This window comes from Aquarana catesbeiana, linkage group LG10, assembly GCF_042186555.1.
Source record: "Aquarana catesbeiana isolate 2022-GZ linkage group LG10, ASM4218655v1, whole genome shotgun sequence".
Lineage (NCBI taxonomy): Eukaryota > Metazoa > Chordata > Amphibia > Anura > Ranidae > Aquarana > Aquarana catesbeiana.
This window is the reverse complement of record NC_133333.1, coordinates 143,864,853-143,884,491: the sequence shown is the minus strand read 5'-3', so window position 1 is coordinate 143,884,491 and position 19,639 is coordinate 143,864,853. Positions and strand designations below refer to the sequence as shown.

At 40.2% G+C, this 19,639-nt stretch overlaps 1 protein-coding gene across 7 annotated transcripts in view; it reads left to right on the top strand.

Annotated features, from left to right (window-relative positions):
* Nucleotides 1-19,639, top strand: part of PRKCG (protein kinase C gamma) — an 805,390-nt gene that overhangs the window by 643,772 nt on the left and 141,979 nt on the right. For all 7 annotated transcript variants that reach the window (XM_073602743.1, XM_073602742.1, XM_073602744.1 and 4 more), the window contains 2 exons: nt 10,470-10,604; nt 11,138-11,228. In XM_073602743.1, coding sequence (XP_073458844.1) covers nt 10,470-10,604; nt 11,138-11,228 — 226 coding nt within the window. The remainder of the gene's footprint in view (nt 1-10,469; nt 10,605-11,137; nt 11,229-19,639) is intronic.

The window sequence follows — 19,639 nt, the reverse complement described above, 5'->3', positions numbered from 1 at the left end:
CTATGGCTTCAAAATTTCCAGAAATGTTACATCTCTAAGTAGATTATTTAAGTGTAGACTATATAAGGCCAATGTATTAAGGATTTTCCAAAAGCAATGAGGATGTGCAAAGTCAGTAAAAAAAACATAGAAAAACCAGTTTAGTTTAGTTTGTAAACATATGATCTATACCGCCACTTGGGATGACCATGCAATCAAATGCTATGTTATGTCTGGGCATGCAGTACGGTATCGGTGTAGTACAATACAGTATCAGTATTCTAATAATTCTCTTAGGAAAAAATATGAACGTGGACAGCATTTCTACATTTTTATAAGAAATCCTACTGATTTCATAATGTGACACAGCAAGTCTTGTTGGCCATACCCAGCTTGAATCTTTGGTAGAGCATGCAAACGCAGTGGCTTGGTGCTCTTGACAACAATCAGTATTTTTGTTATAGGCAACTAAAGCACATACTGTATATGTTACTGTCAGAGATATGCACTCCAAAAAGCCCAAACTCTACTCTACTCTACTTAAGATCCCATGCTCAGTGGAGCCCACTGGAAATATTACCATCTCACCGAAGAAGCAACACATGTCACATAGGTATAGTAAGAATAAGCAGAGCAAGATAGCCAGCTTTCAAGGTAGGTTAAAAACGTACCCACGTAGATTAGCTTTGCCAAGTCTCTTTCTCAGCAACTCCCAATCACTAACAAGAACTACAAACTCAGGCTTAGGATTACCTCAAACAAAATGAAAAGTTGTGTGATTGCTATTACAGAAACTTGGCTGGATGACTCCTTTTCCGTGGGTATCAAGATAGCAGACTGCTATGTCTACTGAGCATACAGGACTGCAGACTTAGATAAGTCCAAATGTGGACGTGTCTGTAAATATTGTGATATGGGAACTCAGGATTACCGCCAGCTGCTTGTAAAAGTGACGGTCTTTGTTGAACTTACACAAAAACAAAAACAGCTTTATTAACCTCTTCAAACCCGTGCTATAGCTGAAAGACGGCTACAGTGCGGGCTTAAATTTCATGTGCCGCCTAAATGCCCCCTGCGGGGCGTGGACGACACGCTCTGTGATCAGCGAGTCCATAAGACTTGGCTGGTCACGGATCGGAGTAAGGGGCCGATACCGGCCCTTTACCACGTGATCAGCTGTCAGCCAATGACAGCTGATCACGTGATGTAAACAGAAGCCAGTAATTCCCTCACGCTGATAGCATGAGGACAAAAAAAGAAGCCAAAAACAAGCTTGTATAAACCGGACATCAGTCCCGCACACTCCACACCCACTGCTGCTAAGCAGTGCCACCTACCAGTGCCCACCAGTGCCACCTATCAATGCCCACCAGAGCCATCTATCAGTGCCCATCAATGCAGCCAATCAGTGCCCATCAGTGCGTCATCATCAGTGCCATCTATCAGTGCCCATCAGTGCCACCTATCAGTGCCATCTATCAGTGCCCTTCAGTGCGCCTATCAGTGCCCATTGGTGCCACCTATCAGTGCTCATCAGTGCTACCTATCAGTGCAGCCTCATCAGTGCCTCCTGATCAGTGCCACCTGATCAGTGCCCATCACTGCCGCCTTATCAGTGCCCATCAGTGCAGCCTATCAGTGCCCATCAGTGCAGCCTCATCAGCACACATCAATGAAGGAGGAAAATGACCATATTTATCAGTGTATAACACGCACGGGCGTATAACACGCACCCTGATTTTAAGAGGGAAGTTTCAGGAAAAAAACTTTCCACAGCCCCCTGCACAGCACACGGACCCCTTGCACAGCACATGGCCCCTTGCACAGCACACGAACCCCCTGCACAGCACATGGACCCCCTTGCACAGCACACGGACCCCCTTGCACAACACACAGACCCCCTTGCACTGCACACAGACCTGCTTGCACAGCACACAGACCGCCTTGCACAGCACACAGACCCCCTTCCACAGCACATGGACTCCTTTCATTATAAAGCCCCCTGCACTCCCAGGAGACCCCCAGTCTCCTGGTACAGCGCTGCCAGCACACCTTTAGGGGTTGAGAAGGTGTTGCTAACAGCCCTTTCCCATGTGCCACTCCTCGTGTGTCACTCTCATTGTGGATGGGGGCTTCTGTGTGCCTCAATTGATGCTGCTCTCTCGTAGACCTGGTCATGTGACTCTCCTCTGCTCTTTCATTGATGATCACATGACTGTTCTCCTCTTCCAATCAAAAGCTACAATTGAACAGGAGGCGGAGCGGGAGGAGGAGAGCGGTCATGTGACCATTAATGAAACAGCAGAGGAGAGTCACATGACTGGGTCCACGAGAGAGCAGCATCAATTGAGGCACACAGAAGCCTCCTCCTCCAATCAAAGGCTAAAATCGAGGAGGAGGCAGAGCGGGAGGAGACGAGTGTCGTTGATGGAGGTATAGGCTCCCGTTTGCATTGGGGGTGATGCGGGGGGTGGTGTGTGGAAGGGGGCTGGCAGTGATATTTTGAAGTATGGCAGCACTGTCCCAGGGCCAGGAAGGGCGGAGCGGTCGGCCCAACACCCTCCCAATGGGTGGCACCCAAGGCGGACCGCCCTATCCCCTCCCCCCATTGGTAAAAGAAAAAAAATATTGGAGTATAACACGCAGGCACAGTTTACCCTCTGTTTTCAGGGGAAAAAAGTGTGTGTTATACGCCGATAAATACGGTACCTGATTGCAAAATATTATAACAAACTATAAAAACTGTTTTTTTGTTGGTTTTTTCAGTTTTCTTTTGTTTGTTTAGCAAAAAATAAAAACCACAGTAGTGATTAAATACCACCAAAAGAAAGCTCTATTTGTGTGAAATAAATGATAAAAATGTCATATGGGTACAGTGTAGCATGACTGCGCAATTGTCATTCACAGAGTGACAGCGCTGAAAGCTGAAAATTGGCCTGAGCAGGAAAGGGGCCCAGTAAGCAAGTGGTTAAGCAAACAAATGCAAAATAGTCTATAACCCTGGTATCATAAAAAACATGCGATCGGCTCACCGCGACTATACCAGTCTTACAATAGGGTTTGGGGTTTCCCATATGCTACAGGGGTACCACACAGGCTGCAGGAGCTCAGCAAAATTATGTCTTAAGCCCCGTACACACGATCCGATTATCTGATGAATGATCGGCCATTTTTGTTTGCATGCTAATCTCAATGTCGAATCTGATGAGTTTACTAAAGTCCCGAAAATTCCCGTATGACAGAATAAAAATTCGGAAGTGATGTCATGTGTTGCAATGCATTCAACGAAAATTGTACGATCTGGCATCGTACGGACAAAATTTCAGTGCATGTCCGATAGAATAATATTGAATGAACTGTCCTGATTGGCTCTCGAAAGCTCTGTACTAACGATCTGATTATCGTACGATCGATTTGAATGCGGCATTTTTCGTACAATTTTCGGATTGTGTGTACGGGGCATAAGTCTCCGGAGAGTTCACTCCCTCACAGCTGTGAACCACTTCACACTCCTTCACAGACAGGTGCTGCTTTCTTCCTGCTGCATTTGAAGACCCCCTTGCATGTGACTTAATCTTTTCAGTACCAAAGTCCCTTTAAATAGGGTTTGGAGGTTCTTTCCCACCCCAAAGGTCTCTCTGAACCTCTGAATTCCAGGTCCTTAAGAAGAACTTACCAATCCAAAGAGTACTGAGAATCAGTCCTCTCCTCTCCAACTGGACTACCCCAGAACCCCTCACCCTGCATGGGTGACAACCCTTGAGTACTCTTTAACACATCCCCCTTAAAAGGGTCCACAACACAAATAGTGGGGAAAAAATACCTTTCACACAGGACACATCCCTGGCATCCTGCATAATATGTAAACATGGACTGATAAAGATATTATTGAGACAAATTGCTCACTGGACTTGGACTACCTAATAGTGAAATGGAGACCATTTTTTTATACTGAGGAAGTTTACTACTGTCATAATCATGGTTGTGTATATACCCACACATGCAAATGCTAAAATGATTCTGGAGAAATCCACATGATGCTATTAACATCCAGCTGAATGCATATGCAGAGGGGGTTGTGATTGTGGCTGAAGACTTTAATCACACAAAGTGTAAGACAGTATTTTCTTAAATTCTGTAAAACTTCTGTAAAAAGAATTTCCCAACAAGGGAAAATAACATCTTGGGCCAAGTGTGCACAAAAATTCCTTGAGCATACAAATCTAATTTGTTATCACATCTTGGTCTATCAAATTACTCCTCGTTGATGATGATTCCATCCTATAAACCTCTAATCTGCAGAATAATTATTAAAACTGTCCAAGAATGGAGTGAGGAAGCCACCTCACTCTATCAGGACTGCTTTGAAATCACAGACAGAGACATGTCTTCACAAGGTGTAGATTTAGAGGAACATACCTAATCTGTTTTGGTCTATATACCTTTCTGTACTGAGACTGTACTAGCCACTAAATTAATAAAGGTGTTTTTAAATAAAAAGCCATGGCTAGATGGCAAAGTAGGTGCTCTGCTCAGGTAAAGAGACACTGTCTTTAAATCAGGTGATTTGTTGGCTTTCAACATTTGTTCCTAACCTTTTCTGTGCCCCCCACCCCTAGGAAGTGTATTATTAATGTAATGCTAATTTCTAATTTTTGAGCTAGAAATGAAACCATACGATACTGGAGGTGAACAAACTGAACTTAAAAAAATAAGCCTTTAAAATGCAAATATAAATTAAAGAATTAGATTCTAAGTTAATTTAAAAGGTAAATAAAATCCCAATTGAAAACATAAAATTCAATTACTTTTTCTGCTCCTGCTTCTTATTCGTTATTTTGTCAAAACGTGGAACTTTCCTGCTGACTGTGATCAGCCACACTGCCTCTAGATTTAAGAGTTTTTTAACTTTTATGTTGATCGACAAAAGAGAATTGAATCCAGATTTGCATGAGTATGTTGTGCAAATGGAATGAGTACACTGAGTGCTTTTTCACCAAGTCTTGGGAACATCTGTGCTGCACACCAAAACTCCTCCAAAGTCTTGCTTTCAAATTGCATTTCAAGAGCTTGATTTGTTCTCAAATCAATAGGATCTTCCTTCAGCCCTTCATCATCTGACATTTTCTCCAAATTGTAGGAATATGGATTCATGATTTTTTTTCTGAAATCTCCAGGTCTCTAGCAGCAAATTACCCTTCAAATGTTATGAGTAAACAATATACATTTATGAATTTGAGAGTGCAACAATATGCAATGATTATGTCAAATGTTGTATTATGGTGATTTTAAAAGCAATACAGATACGCCTCGTTTAAGGACTTACCTGTTTAATGACCACTTAGACTTACAACCAGCTCTCCTCACTTAAACGATGCGCTAGACATCATTGTATTGTACAGTACAGTACAGAATTTTAGTTTGTGTTCTGTATTTATGCAAATTAAAACGTTATTGAGCTGGAGTTTTGTGTTTAGACCTTTTTTTCACAATACAGTACACTACAGTAATTAAGAATGCTTAAAATATTGATTAGTTGTGGCTCCTCATTTAACAACCAATTTGTTTAATGGCCTGGTCTTTGGAACGGAACCTGGTCGTTAAGTGAGGACTGAGGAGTACCTGTATTCGAGGTTACGTCTTTATACTTATACAGGCGGTCCCCGGGTTACAAACAAGATAGGGTCTGTAGGTTTGTTCTTAAGTTGAATCTGTTTGTAAGTCAGAACGGGTACATTTTTTAAATGTAGCTCTAGCCAAAAAAACTATAACTCTTACAGGAGAGAATTTCCCTTCCTAGGGGTAGATTTCCTCTCATCTCCTGTTGTCTCCCTCCGTTTGTAAGTCAGGTGTTTGTAACTAGGGGACCGCCTGTATGTGATTTCTGTTATTCACTGATTAACCACTTGAGGTGGTAATTTTGCGGTCATACAATGTTGTACCCATACAAAATTTATATAATTTTTTTTTCACATAAATAGAGCTTTCTTTTGGTGGTATTTAATCAGTACTGGGTTTTTTTGTGATATAAACAAAATTTCACAAAAAAAAACAATATTTTTTACTTTCTGCTATAAAACATATACAATAAAAAAAAAAGTCTTCATAAATTGTTGCCAAAATGTATTCTGCTACATGTCTTTGGCAAACCCAGTATGTGTATATTAATTGGTTTGCATGAAAGTTATAGCGTCTACAAACTTTGATATATATATTAATTTTTTTTTATACTATTAATGACGGCGAACAGCGACTTATAGTGGGACTGTAATAGTGTGGCGGACAATCTGACACTAACTGATGGTGGGGGGAACTGACTAACTGACACTGACATCTCAAGGGACACTACTACAGTGGTCAGTGCTAATAATATACACTGTCACTGTACAAATGACGCTACCTGGGAAGGGGTTAACATTTAGGTGCAATCAAGGCGTTATCTGTGTGCCTAACAAGTTTACTGCATGTACTGTGTGCTGTTTTTACTAAACAATGTTCCGGGTTTAACTCCCTGCTCTGCATGGAGAAAAAAAATGGCACATTTCTGCTGTTTGCAGTAGAGAGCCCTGTGTTATTTACCAACACAGGGCTTTCTTCTACAAACAGCAGAAATGTGCTAATCCATGTGCACCTGGAAACCTGAGCTGTCATTCGCTGTAGCACAAGCCGATCAGCGGGTCCCAGGCAATGATCTATGGCCGACTCGCTAATCGGCTGAGCAAATGACAGAAGAGATCCCTGTGTTGTTTACCAACACATTGCTCTCTTCTATCATTTGCTCAGCCGATTAGCGAGTCACGGCCATAAATCATTGTCTGGGACCCGCTGATTGGCTTGTGCTACAACGAATGACAGCTCAGGTTTCCAGGTGTGCATGCATTAGCGGATCCAGAAGAAAGCCCAGACATACAGGTAGGTTACAGTGCCTGTACGAGCCGCCCAGCCACAGTATATGTACTGCAGCAGTCGGCAAGTGGTTAAATAAACAACAAGACTGGGACCTACACAACACAACCACCTACTGCCACTGCTTAAGGCACACCGGCAGCTGGCTAAGTAAGAATTTGTGACACGTCAATGAGGGACACAAGCCACTCTTTGTTGCAACTCCTGAAATTCCATCTCACACCCCAAATTGGGAATCCCTGGCCTACAAGAAGAGAAATAAAAAGGGTTGTTAGAGAGGCTAAGTGTAAATAAAGACAAGCAGTGCATTAAATGCCATCTTGAGAACAATAATTTCAATGGCATGTGAAAAGGAATTTTAAAAATACATTTTTAAATCTAGTACTCCATGGATCAGTGATCCTGATACCCTAAAGCTTTTTTTTTTTTTTTTTTTTTTTACCCATTTTTATTATCAAAACCTCAGAGATGAAATCCTATATTAAAGAAACTGTGGAGAAACAGTCACTTGTATCACAGCCATACAAGGTGAGATATACTCTGAGACAAATTGATATCAGCAACGCAGCAGAACCAGATGGGGTGTACACTGAGGGTATCTGCTGATTAGATAGCAGATGTTATCAACAATTGTAATCTCTCTATGCAACAAGCTGCTGCCCCTACCCATTTTAATCAACTTTTTCCTATACCCAAATATTTGGTATTGAGATAGCTGAATGATAATCACCAAAATGCTTTAAGTCTGGTGAGTACAAAGTGTACTTGTACTTTCACACATTAAGGCTAGCATCCTTAATATGCTAGATAAACATGAGTTTGTCTACCACTCAAATAGGTCAACTGGTGATGCTATCACTATGACATCGCACACAGCCTTGATGCATCTTAAAGAGGAGGTCCAGTCCCCCTACAAAAATTAAAAGTCAGCAGCTACAAATACTGTAGCTGCTGACTTTTAATATATGGACACTTACCTCTCTAGGGAGCCCATGATGTCGGCACCCCAGCTGATCTCTGGATCGGCTCTCGGATGCAGCAGCCGCCATTCCTGGTAAGGGAAACCGGCAGTGAAGCCGAAAGGCTTCACAGCCGGTTCCCAACTGCGAATGCGCAAAGTGTACTGAGCTTTCTAATTGGTTCGGCGGCAGAGAAAAAAGGAAGGGGGGGCGGAACTTCCGAGAGACCAGAAGTGGGGAAATGTACCTGTCAAAAACAGGTTCCCGTTCCCCACTCCACCCTGAAAGATGCCAAATGTGGCACCGGAAGGGTGGGAGGAGACAGATAAGCGGAAGTTACACTTTTGAGTGGAACTCCACTTTAAGCACAAAACACTTACAGTGGGGAAAATAATTATTTGAAAAAGGGTCTATCGTTTTTATCATAGCTGTATTTTAAATGATGGAGACAAAATATAAACCAAAAATCCAGAAAAAACACATAAAACAAATGCTAAAAATTAAGTTGCAGTTCAGTGAGTAAAATAAGTATTTGATCCCCAAGCAAAACATGACTTAGTACTTGGTGGAGAAACCCTTGTTGGCAAATACAGAGGTAAGACGTTTCTTGTAGTTGGTGACCAGGTTTGCACACATCTCAGGAGGAATTTTATGTCCCCTCTTCTTTACAGATCTTGTCTAAATCCTTAAGGTTACTTGGCTGTTTCTTGGCAACTTGAAGTTTCAGCTCCCTCCCCATATTTTTTCTATAGGATTAAGGTCTGGAGACTGACTAGGCCACTCCATGACTTTAATGTGCTTCTTCTTGAGCCACTCCTTTATTGCCTTGGCGGTATGTTTTAGGTCATTGTCATGCTGGAAGACCCCTCTATGACCCATCTTCAGTGTTCTGGTTGAGGGAAGAAGGTTCTCATCCAAGATTTTACAATACATGGCCCCCTCCATTCGCCCCTCAATGCAGCAAAGTCATCTTGTACCTTTAGCAGAGAAACAGTCCCAAAGCATTATGTTTTCATCTTCGTGCTTGACTGTAGGGATGGTGTTCTAACATTTGTTATATGTGTTTTTTTCAGGATTTTTGGTTGATATTCTGTCTCTATCATTAAAAATACACCTATGATAAAAATTATAGACCCTTACGTTTCTTTGTAAGTGGGCAAACTTACAAAATCTGCAGGGGATCAAATAATTATTTTCCCCACTGTATGTTAGGATGCTATTTTTTTTATTTTAGTTCTGCCTTCAATACATTAATCAACCATAAACTGGAATACATGCTTAGTAACCTGTGCTAGGCCCCTCATTACGTTGCTGCAATATGGATTTCCTTACTAACAGACTACAAACCATGAGAATGGGAAAGCAAATTTCCTCCACCTTAATTTTGAACACAAGTGTCACAGAGCTGTGTGCTCAGTCTAGCTCTGTTTACACATGATTGCATTCCTATTCATGCCTCTACTATAGTGAAGTTCGCAGATGATATCTCTCTAATTGGAATTATACATGACAATAATAAGACAGCTTATCAGCTTCAATATAGGTACTGGAATACCAAAGTTGGACATTGTGTATGCTGGCCAACTAAAAAAAAGGTCTAGCAGCATCAGCAAAAATCCAACTCACCCAGGATTTATTGTGTTTATCCCACTTTCATCATGAACAAGACAAAGAGCAATCAAAACTCACATAAACAGACTGAAGTGCAGTTTCTATCCCAGAGGTGTACTATCCATTAGTCCATAATGTACAACCTCCCAGGAATGGTAATGCACCTTTGAAGTTTATCTTTCATATGCAAATATTGTATTAGTATCTTTTCTCTTACTTTTTTATATTTTTTTTACTTTTAACACATTTGTATTATTTGCACAGGCTGTTGTTCATATTAAATAGGTATGCAATATTGGTGCATATGTATGTATGTGTGGATACATATATGCTGTTTTTTTATGCTGAGTTTCAGTCATTTTAGCAGCAACTTAGATTAGATTAGATGCTTTATCATTAGTGTATTCAGTACAACAAAAATTGACATGGTAAGGCCGGACATACATGGTTCGAATCTCGGCCAGTTCAGCAGGAACCTTACCATGTAAATTTTTGTTAAATTGAATACACTAATGATAAAGTATCTAATCAAATCTAAGTTCCTGCTGAAATTACTGAAACTTGAACTGTGGGTGGCCGTGTTGGCAGCACCTGGCTCAACAAAACTTGACTAAGGCAGGCCATACGCGGTTTGAATCTCGGCCGGTTCAGCAGAAGCCGGCCGAGATTTGAGCTGTGTATGGGCAGGCTAAATGTACCAAGTTGATTGATTGATCAACTTAGGTACAATCAGCATGCTGGGATTATCTCAAGCGGCTGTTCTTTCCTGCAACCCATGGTTGACCAAAGCTGTTTAACATGGAGGGAATAATCTGATTTTCTCTCTATCATCCTACGGGCTAAAGGAGAAAATGCATTGATAACTTTAGACTGCATAATGTGTTGAAAATTGATTGCAGAAGGATTTACATCTGTCTAGTGTATTAGGCACACAGAGGTGGGTGTACTGTTTCTGAAAGTGAATAATACCCTTTTATTTTCTGATAATGTTGTTTGTAATTTTGGCTTCCTCAGCTCTCTAAAGTCAGGGGATGAAGACAGACGTCTTTCTGTGGAAATCTGGGACTGGGACCGTACATCGCGGAATGACTTCATGGGCTCCATGTCCTTTGGTGTCTCAGAAATTATGAAGAATGCGGTAGATGGCTGGTAATTGTCTGTAATATTTTTCACTCTAGCAGACTCACTGAACTCATACAATATTATGTCTCTGTGGAGCTTATTGGTGAATGCGCTGGCTGAAGTTGTGATGTAGGTTATCCGTGAAACGTCAAGCTGTAATATAAATAAAGCATTGCAGATATATGGAACATCAATCACAAATGCAATTTTCTATCAATACCTACCTTACTTTCCTTTCTTTTTTTTTCCTTATCTTTCTTTCTCTGTTTTATATTTGTTCATTCTGTGTTTATCTAATTTTATTTGCCCTCATTTTTTGAATGAATTCCTTAATTTTTAATTTTCTCATATTTGATTTGGACTTTTTTTATGTTTTTTTAACATATCTCCATGAAATCACACATGGTGCTACTTATGTGGTTTCAACTATTTTAACATTTTTCATCCATGGTTTTCTGATCAACTCAAACCTCCCACATCATTTCTTTGCTCTACCACCTTATCACTGTGTTGCCCTCTTTTTTGGTCCTGGTTGTCTGTCTACCGCATGTCTCTCTCAGGTACAAGCTTTTGAACCAAGAAGAAGGCGAGTATTACAATGTGCCCATAACTGATGACCCAGATGACTTTGGACTTCGGCTAAAGTATGAGGTACAGGCTTTGCCCATGCACACCATAGGGCAGAAGCTTAGGTGGTGCCAGTACCCTGTTCTTATCTTGGTTTCTAGGAGCGTAACACTCCTTTTATACAAATCTACAGATATATCAGTTTCTACACTTACCTTAAAAAGTTAGCAATTTGTGAAATCTAGCATTGTATAACTGAAGGATAACGATATGGTTGGGTGTTGATTACCATCACCTCTTTAAATCAGATCCAGAACTCTGCAGTTTCATAGTAATGCTTATTTTGTGTTCTGCTCAGCAAGCTTTTCATACTTTTCGTTGGGCCTTTAGAACCTAGAAGAAAAACTTAATTTTGAAACATGTGATTGAAGCAGGGGTCAAGTAGCCAGATAGTTAAGTCCCTCTAAAATATAAAATGTACATAAAGCCAATTTTTGTTTTCTTGTTTGGGATAGCATATGGATTAGTTAAGATCCCTGTCAGATGTTTTTTTGCTGTTTTTGTCCCGTTGGGGAGGTTTCACTTTATTTCCTGTGACAGATACATCAGGAAGTAATCTCTCTAAAGTGTGGGGATATCCTCTGTTAGGTAACTGTCGAGAGAGCATGTTTGTAAAGAGAGTCCTGTTCCTGTGACAACTCAAGAAGTTTCAATTTCCCATCATTATATCTAATGGAGACAGTGGTCAACAGAAATAGTACATTGGGCAAATCTCCAGCAGGAACGCAGACAGTAATATTAGGTATTAGTTCTTCCACATTATATTCAAAACTAAAACATTTTGGCTATATATACACACTATAAACCCTTATAGTATCATATTATATCCTGTGCATACTATCAGGCAACCCAGCAAAGACCACTTATGTTGAGTTTGCCTGTTTGTTCTTTGGCAAGCCCACATGAGTCAATGGAAAAATCTCAAACACCAGTTGATATTTTAGATAGCTCTTGGGATCCCAGGTTAGTAACTGCAGATCTAAGAATTTGGGCAGAGATGTTCATATAATTTACCCCTTTGTTTACCTCTACTCACATCCACAGATCCATTGAGTATGGGATATTTCAGTAGTCTCATGTAATTTCTGAAAGAACTTTATCTTTTGGTCTTCATGCTCAGATTTGTATACCAAATCAGTGCAAATGTACTTATTTTTCTAGTTATATATTATTCTCTTTAGTGCTCTATAAATGTATAACATATAACTATTCAGATTAAAACATTTCTTCTATACCTGGTAAATGAAAGGGCAATTTAAAATACAGCCAAATGGGATACATAGCCCCTCTTCTATAGTTAAGCTATAAATATAATTTTTTGAAACACGGGGCACTTTTACCTTTACAAATGTAAAAGAAAATTTTACTCTTCGCCTAAAGAAATGTGGGTGGAGGTTAGTAGATAGATCCGTTGTGCCCTGTGGCTATCTACACATCTGCGACAAATGGTTTGTTGCACAGATATAATTTAACACAATAATCCATAGTTATTTTTAGCTGATTTAAGCATAGTGTGGCTCGATAGAGTAAAATACTTACAGTGAAAATTACAATATAAAAAAAAACTGGTCATATATAATTTCATGTATCCAAATGACAACCAGTATCCAATAAAGTGGAACTATTCTCCAATGTTAACTTTAAATCTGAAGTTTATTGTATAGTTACATTGGTGCAGCTTAGACCAATTCAAGCATGTATATCTCATACCTGAAAGATCCCTTTAAAAGCTGCAAATCAATGTAGGAGTTGCTGCCACCACAATGATAGCAGCAATCTTCCAGGCCAAGTGTCAAGCAGCTGCCCTACTGCATTGTAATCACAGGGGGTTGTTTGCTCGTCACTGCCACCATTGACAGAACGTCTTGCATTTTTTCGATGAATACAAGGCATTCTCTGATTGAATGAGGCAGACATTGTGACATCACCACCCTGCCTCTCTATTTTATATTCACTGAAAAAAATAGAAAAGAGCTTGGTGAATGGTGTTAGCACTGAGTGACCCTCTGTGGATACTATGCAGAAGGGTAGCCATTTAACAATGTATATGGAAGACTGCTTCTATCACTGTTGTATCAGCAACTACTACAGTGATTTGCAGATTCAAAGGGGATTGCTCATCTATGAAATATGCATACTTACATTGGCCCATATAACTATGTAGTAAACGTCATGATTAAAATGCAGCTTTAAGCTATGTTAAAGTGGACCTTGCATCGAAATTATGTAAAATTACCAAAGGAAAAGAAAAAAAAAAGACGGTAAAGATATAGTTACCTACCTTACACCCTAGTTTCATGCATCCTCCGATAAGTGCCATGGTACCTAGGTGGTGCCACTCAGTCTTTTGGTAGGATCCTGAGAAAACTAATGCCGCGTACACACGATCAGAAATTCCGCCAGCAAAAGTCTGATGTGAGCTTTTGGTCGGAAATTCCGACCGTGTGTATGCTCCATCGGACTTTTGCTGGCAGAATTTCCACCAGCAAAAAATTGAGAGCAGGTTCTTTATTTTTCTGACGAAAAAAGTTCCTATCGGAAATTCTGATCGTCTGTAGAAATTCCGATGTGCAAAATTCCTACGCATGCTCGGAAGCATTGAACTTCGTTTTCTCGGCTCATCATAGTGTTGTACGTCACCGCGTTCTTCACGGTCGAAAGTTCAGAGAACTTTTGTGTGACCGTGTGTATGCAAGGCAAGCTTGAGCGGAATTCCGTCTGAAAAATCATCCAAGGTTTTTTCCGATGGAAATTCAGATCGTGTGTATGTGTAATAAGTATCCCAGATCTTACAAGAATGTGCCCCCGCATGTACATTTTTACATGGGGGATCTGGCTCTCCTAAATAGCGCTAACTTTCATGTTGATGCAAGGCCTGCTTTAACAGTCTTGCTTGGATGACTAAATAAAGAATAAAATAAGGGCAGAATTACCTACCTTTCCTGAAAAAAAGGGTATGATACTAATTACATGATCACTGCAGGAGTCAATCAGTCAATCTGAACTTTCATTCCTTTCAGCAAAGATCACATTACCTTGTGTCTAGGTTTTGATTTTGTTTGCAGAACTGGAGAAAACTGTAGGCATTTACAGATGTTTAGAGGCAGGAGGGTTTAGAGGCAGAAAATAAATATTCTTCCAAGTAGAAAAGTCAGCAACCATGTGAGGATAATAAAATGTCTCTTTATTTTGTCCAAGGAGTTCACATGTACTCCAAACATAGCCAACACTAACATGTTTCAGCCTATCAAGGCCTTACTCATACAATAGGCTGATAGGCTGAAACACTTTAGTGTTGGCTCTGTTTGGAACATGTGTACTCCTTGGATGAAATAAAGAGAAATTGTATTCATCCTCACCTGGTTGCCAACTTTATATGCCCTGATTGCATGATTGGGTTGCAATGCCATTATCTTGCATGTGTGTTTAGAAAAAGAAAGGCACCACCAGCCTTTTCAGGAGAGGAGCATTTGGGCAGAAAAAACAGCAAACGCGCAAAAAAGTGCATTAATGCTAGCGTTTTTAGGAACGTTTGCGTGTTAATGCATTCTAATGGTTAGAATAAATTATTATTATAGCCAATAGAATGCATTAACGCCAATTGTGCATAAACATGCATTAACGCAAATGCAAAACGTGGCTTTAGGTGCTTTTCTTCAGCTGCAGTTTCCTCCCCTGAAGTAAAGGCACCCAGCGGAGGAAAAAAAACACCCTGTGTGCATAAGGCCTAATTAATATGGGACTATCAAACCCATCACATTTACTAGGCTAGTACATAACTCAATACAGTAGAGCCTTCATAGTAAGTGTAATCCCCTTTGTTATTGCGTGTGGAGACAGAAAGGGGTTGTAAACCCTCACGGTTTTTCACCTTAATGCATTCTATGCTTTAAGGTGAAAAACCTTTTGTGCTTCACGGGGACAGGCACAGCAGCTCCAGCGGCTGTCTCAGGTCCTCAATGAATAGATTGATAGCAGCAGGAGCCATTGGCTTCTGCTGCTGTCAATCAAATTTAGTGACACGGGAGTCGGGGAGGCAGGACAAGTCCTTCTGTCTGTGTCAATAGAAGCATCAGCAGTGGGATTCGGGAGCGCACCCGCACGAGTACCCCCATGGAAAGCGCCTCTCCGTGGGGGCACTCAATGCAGGGGAGGAGCCAGGAGCGTCGCTGGGGTGCCCCAGAAAAGGAGGATCTGGGCCTCTCTGTGCAAAACCCTTGCACAGAGGAGGTAAGTATAACATGTTTGTTATTTAAAAAAAAAAAAACGAAGCTAAAATGTGTAAGAAATGAATACCGGTAGTTACTTGTATTTGAAAAACAAGGTGTAATCTGGGGCAACCACAGTGACAGACCTCCATCCCTAAAATATATATATATATATATATATATATATATATATAGACAAAGAAAAACAATGGTCATGGGACTTTATATGAGGCATGTCACTTCACAAAATAATAGAGAGTACATAATATTGGAAACTTTACAATCAAAATTGAAACATGACCCTATTACCAAATCGCATCATGTACCTTGAGAATGTTTCAATTTTGATTGTAAAATACATTTCCAATATTATGTACTCTCTGTATTATTTTTTGAAGTGACATGCCTCATATAAAGTCCCATGACCAATGCTTTTCTTTGTCTAGTTACTTGTGTTTGGATTAAGCTGTCAATGAGCATGATTTATATAGAGGGAGGGCTGACTGAATTGCTAGCATAACATTTGAGTACAGTTTGACTTTAATACCTAGTTTATTCTTTGCACCACTGTACAGTAATTTACTATAGAGTCTGAATAGTTAGCCCCACTGACTAATAACTGAATGGATACACATAGGTAGGTACTCTGTAGATAGATCTGCTTGTTCAAGCTTAGCACTATATTCAATCCTTGCTATCAATCTGCTTGCTGCGTACAGATGTTGTGCACAGATTAATTCGATTTTCCATCATGCTGATCTATGTTTGATCACATTTAAATAAAAATGTAAAAAGATTGATCCTGTCTATGTTCCCTGCTGAGTGCAAAATTGCAATAAGAGATAGTTGTGGTGTGTACTGACATATTTCAGTGACTATAAAGATGAGCAAACAGGAACACAATTCAACCTACTGGTGCAGATCTATTAAAAACAATGGATAATCAGCACTGTAAGTACTTTTTGCTAATCTACACCTTGCACTGAATTAGCATGTATTTATTAATGGAATGTATTATCAAGTGAAAGTGACATTAACTTTAACAAGAGTGCCTTGCATATTATTATGTAAATATATAACAATTATATAATATAAATATATATAAACATAAAGAGAGCAGTGCAGCGCTGGACAAGTGTCACGAATGAAAAAAATGTGTGAAAAATTGTGTTTAAAAATATAAATAAACATTAAACAACAATAATGAATAACAGCTAATGATGGTGACTGATGAAAGAATCATTCAATCCAAAGTCCATAGGTGATAAAGAAAGCAAATACAATGAATGCAAATATAGTGAAAAAAAAGTTCATAAATATGATGTGAGTGAAGTCCAAAGGTTATTCAATGCGGAATTCTGGATCAATAATCCACCGCCAGTGCTGCCCACCACCTGGTGATAAAGTAATGAAGGCTTACCAGAAAGCCTGCGACTGCCCTTATTCAGGGGGGTCAAAACAGGCTTATTAGAGAGAGATATGAGGTGAACTTCAAGGGATGTCCCATAAGAGGCTCTGTAGGGAATCTTGCCAACCTCCTTCCTGGGCGACTACTCAGTAACAGCAGGGCGCTAATTCGTAAGATGCAGTCCTTAAGGACACTTCCTAGTTCTGTGTCTTCTTGGCTTTCCTTGTTTGGTTGTTGTAATTACAGCCATTACAGCAACCTGCAACAAATCCTCAAACATCAACACAGCCACCAGATCAAAGAGGAAAAAGAGGAAGAGGCGGGGGTCATCATACAAACAACACAGGCTACAGAAGATATCCAAGGAAAGCCAAGAAGACACAGAACTAGGAAGAGACATTGGGACTACATCTTCGGAATTGGTGCCCTGCTGTTGCTGAGTAGTGGCCCAGGAAGGAGGTTGGCAAGATTCCCTACAGAGCCTCTTATGGGACATCCCTTGAAGTTCACCTCATATCTCTCTCTAATAAGCCTGTTTTGACCCCCCTGAATAAGGGCGGTCGCAGGCTTTCTGGTAAGCCTTCATTACTTTATCACCAGGTGGTGGGCAGCACTGGCGGTGGATTATTGATCCAGAATTCCGCATTGAATAACCTTTGGACTTCACTCACATCATATTTATGAACTTTTTTTTCACTATATTTGCATTCATTGTATTTGCTTTCTTTATCACCTATGGACTTTGGATTGAATGATTCTTTCATCGGTTACCATCATTAGCTGTTATTCATTATTGTTGTTTAATTTTTATTTATATTTATATTTTCAAACACAATTTTTCACACATTTTTTTCACTTGTGACACTTGTCCAGCGCTGCACTGCTCTCTTTATGTCTATTTCATGTGCCCTCGTATTGGGGTTATAGTGTTCAGCAGCAGGACCCCCTTCACAGTTACTTTATTATTAATTATTTTTTCATATTTATATTTTTTTGAGCACCTAGCGCAATCCTTTTTTCTTTATATTTAATATAAATATAAACAAATATAAAAAAATACATATAAATATTTATATAAATATAAATATATAATATAAATATATAATATAGTTAAATATATAAATATGCCTTACATCTAAATAGATTATACAAAAAGGAGACAAATAGATAAGTATAACAGAAAAAAATCGAGAAGTAATTTCCCCTTAAGCCGCGTACACACAAGCGGACTTTACGGCATACTTGGTCCTGCGGACAGGAGTCCGTCGGACAATTCAATCGCGTGTGGGCCCCAATGGACTTTTTTTCCCCAAAAGTTCAACGGACTTAGAAAAGAAACATGTTTCAAACCTTTTAACGGACTCGAGTCTGGTCGAAAAGTCCGCTCATCTGTATGCTATACCAATGAACAAAAGCCAACGCTAGGGCAGCTATTGGCTACTGGCTATGAACTTCCTTGTTTTAGTCCGGTCATAGGTCATCATGTACAAATCCATCGGACTTTGGTTGATCGTGTGTAGGCAAGTCCGTTCATTCGGAAAGTCTGACGGAAAGTCCGTCAAAGTCCGCCAGACAAAGTCTGCCGTAAAGTCCGCTCGTGTGTATGAGGCATTAGAAAGCACAGGATGTGTAATGCCGCATACACACGAGCGGACTTTACGGCAGACTTTGTCCGGCGGACTTTTCGACGGACTTTACGACGGACTTTCTGAATGAACGGACTTGCCTACACATGATCAACCAAAGTCCGAGGGATTTGTACGTGATGACGTACGACCGGACTAAAGCAAGGAAGTTCATAGCCAGTAGCTGCCCTAGCGTCGGTTTTTGTCCATCGGACTAGCATACAGACGAGCGGACTTTTCGACCGGACTCGAGTCCGTCGGAAAGATTTGAAACATGTTTCATTTCTAGGTTCGTCGAACTTTTGGGGAAAAAAGTCCGCTGGAGCCCACACACGATCGAATTGTCCGATGGACTCCGGTCCACCGGAACAAGTATGCCGTAAAGTCCGGTCGTGTGTACGCGGCATAACAGTTTACAGCAGACGCAACAGACAAATCTTCCTTTTGATTTTAATAAAAGCCTCATGGACATGGTATATGTATGCTTCTTGAAAGGTGGTGCATGGTAAAAAGAGACTGCTTTTGATTACCATGAAGGGTGGTTATAGTTAGTGGAAAGCACAAGAGAGAATTAAAGAGTTAGGGTGGGTTTAGTTAAAGGGGTCTCAGGTTGGCTTTGCTTGGTTCTGTATGCAGGGGTAAGAAAGCACAAAAGAAATTCTGATAGGTTTAGGTAAAAAGGTCTGGAATTGATTTAGGTGTCTCTATATAGGATGGAGTGTTAAGATAAAAAAGGTCTCGGTTGGGTTTTGGTAGCTCTATATGCTGTAATAGAACAGCACAGCAAACATTTGGATGGATTTAGGCAAAAAGAAAGTCTATGGTTGCATTTAGGTACAGTAACTCTATATGTAGGGGTAGGGAAGCACAGATAGAGGTGGGTGCAGGTGAAAGGTGTCTCAGCACTAGTTTCAAAGAAACTTGACAGAGATAGTTGTATTTGACAAGTTGTTTGTAGATCAAGATGAAAAAACTGGGGTTGGTCCTTCCTCATCCACAAAACATATATTACTGTGTCTTCTTTGTTAGGTCTGGGGTCAATCCCAACAGGATCATTTGGCAGGTATACCTGAGTTATACTGGAATAAATGAACTGTATATCTTTTCCAATGCTAATACTTGGTATTATGTTTGAAGTAAAAATATGCCCATGTTACAATCAGCAAGTCATAAGAGGAAACGGCTATTGTACAC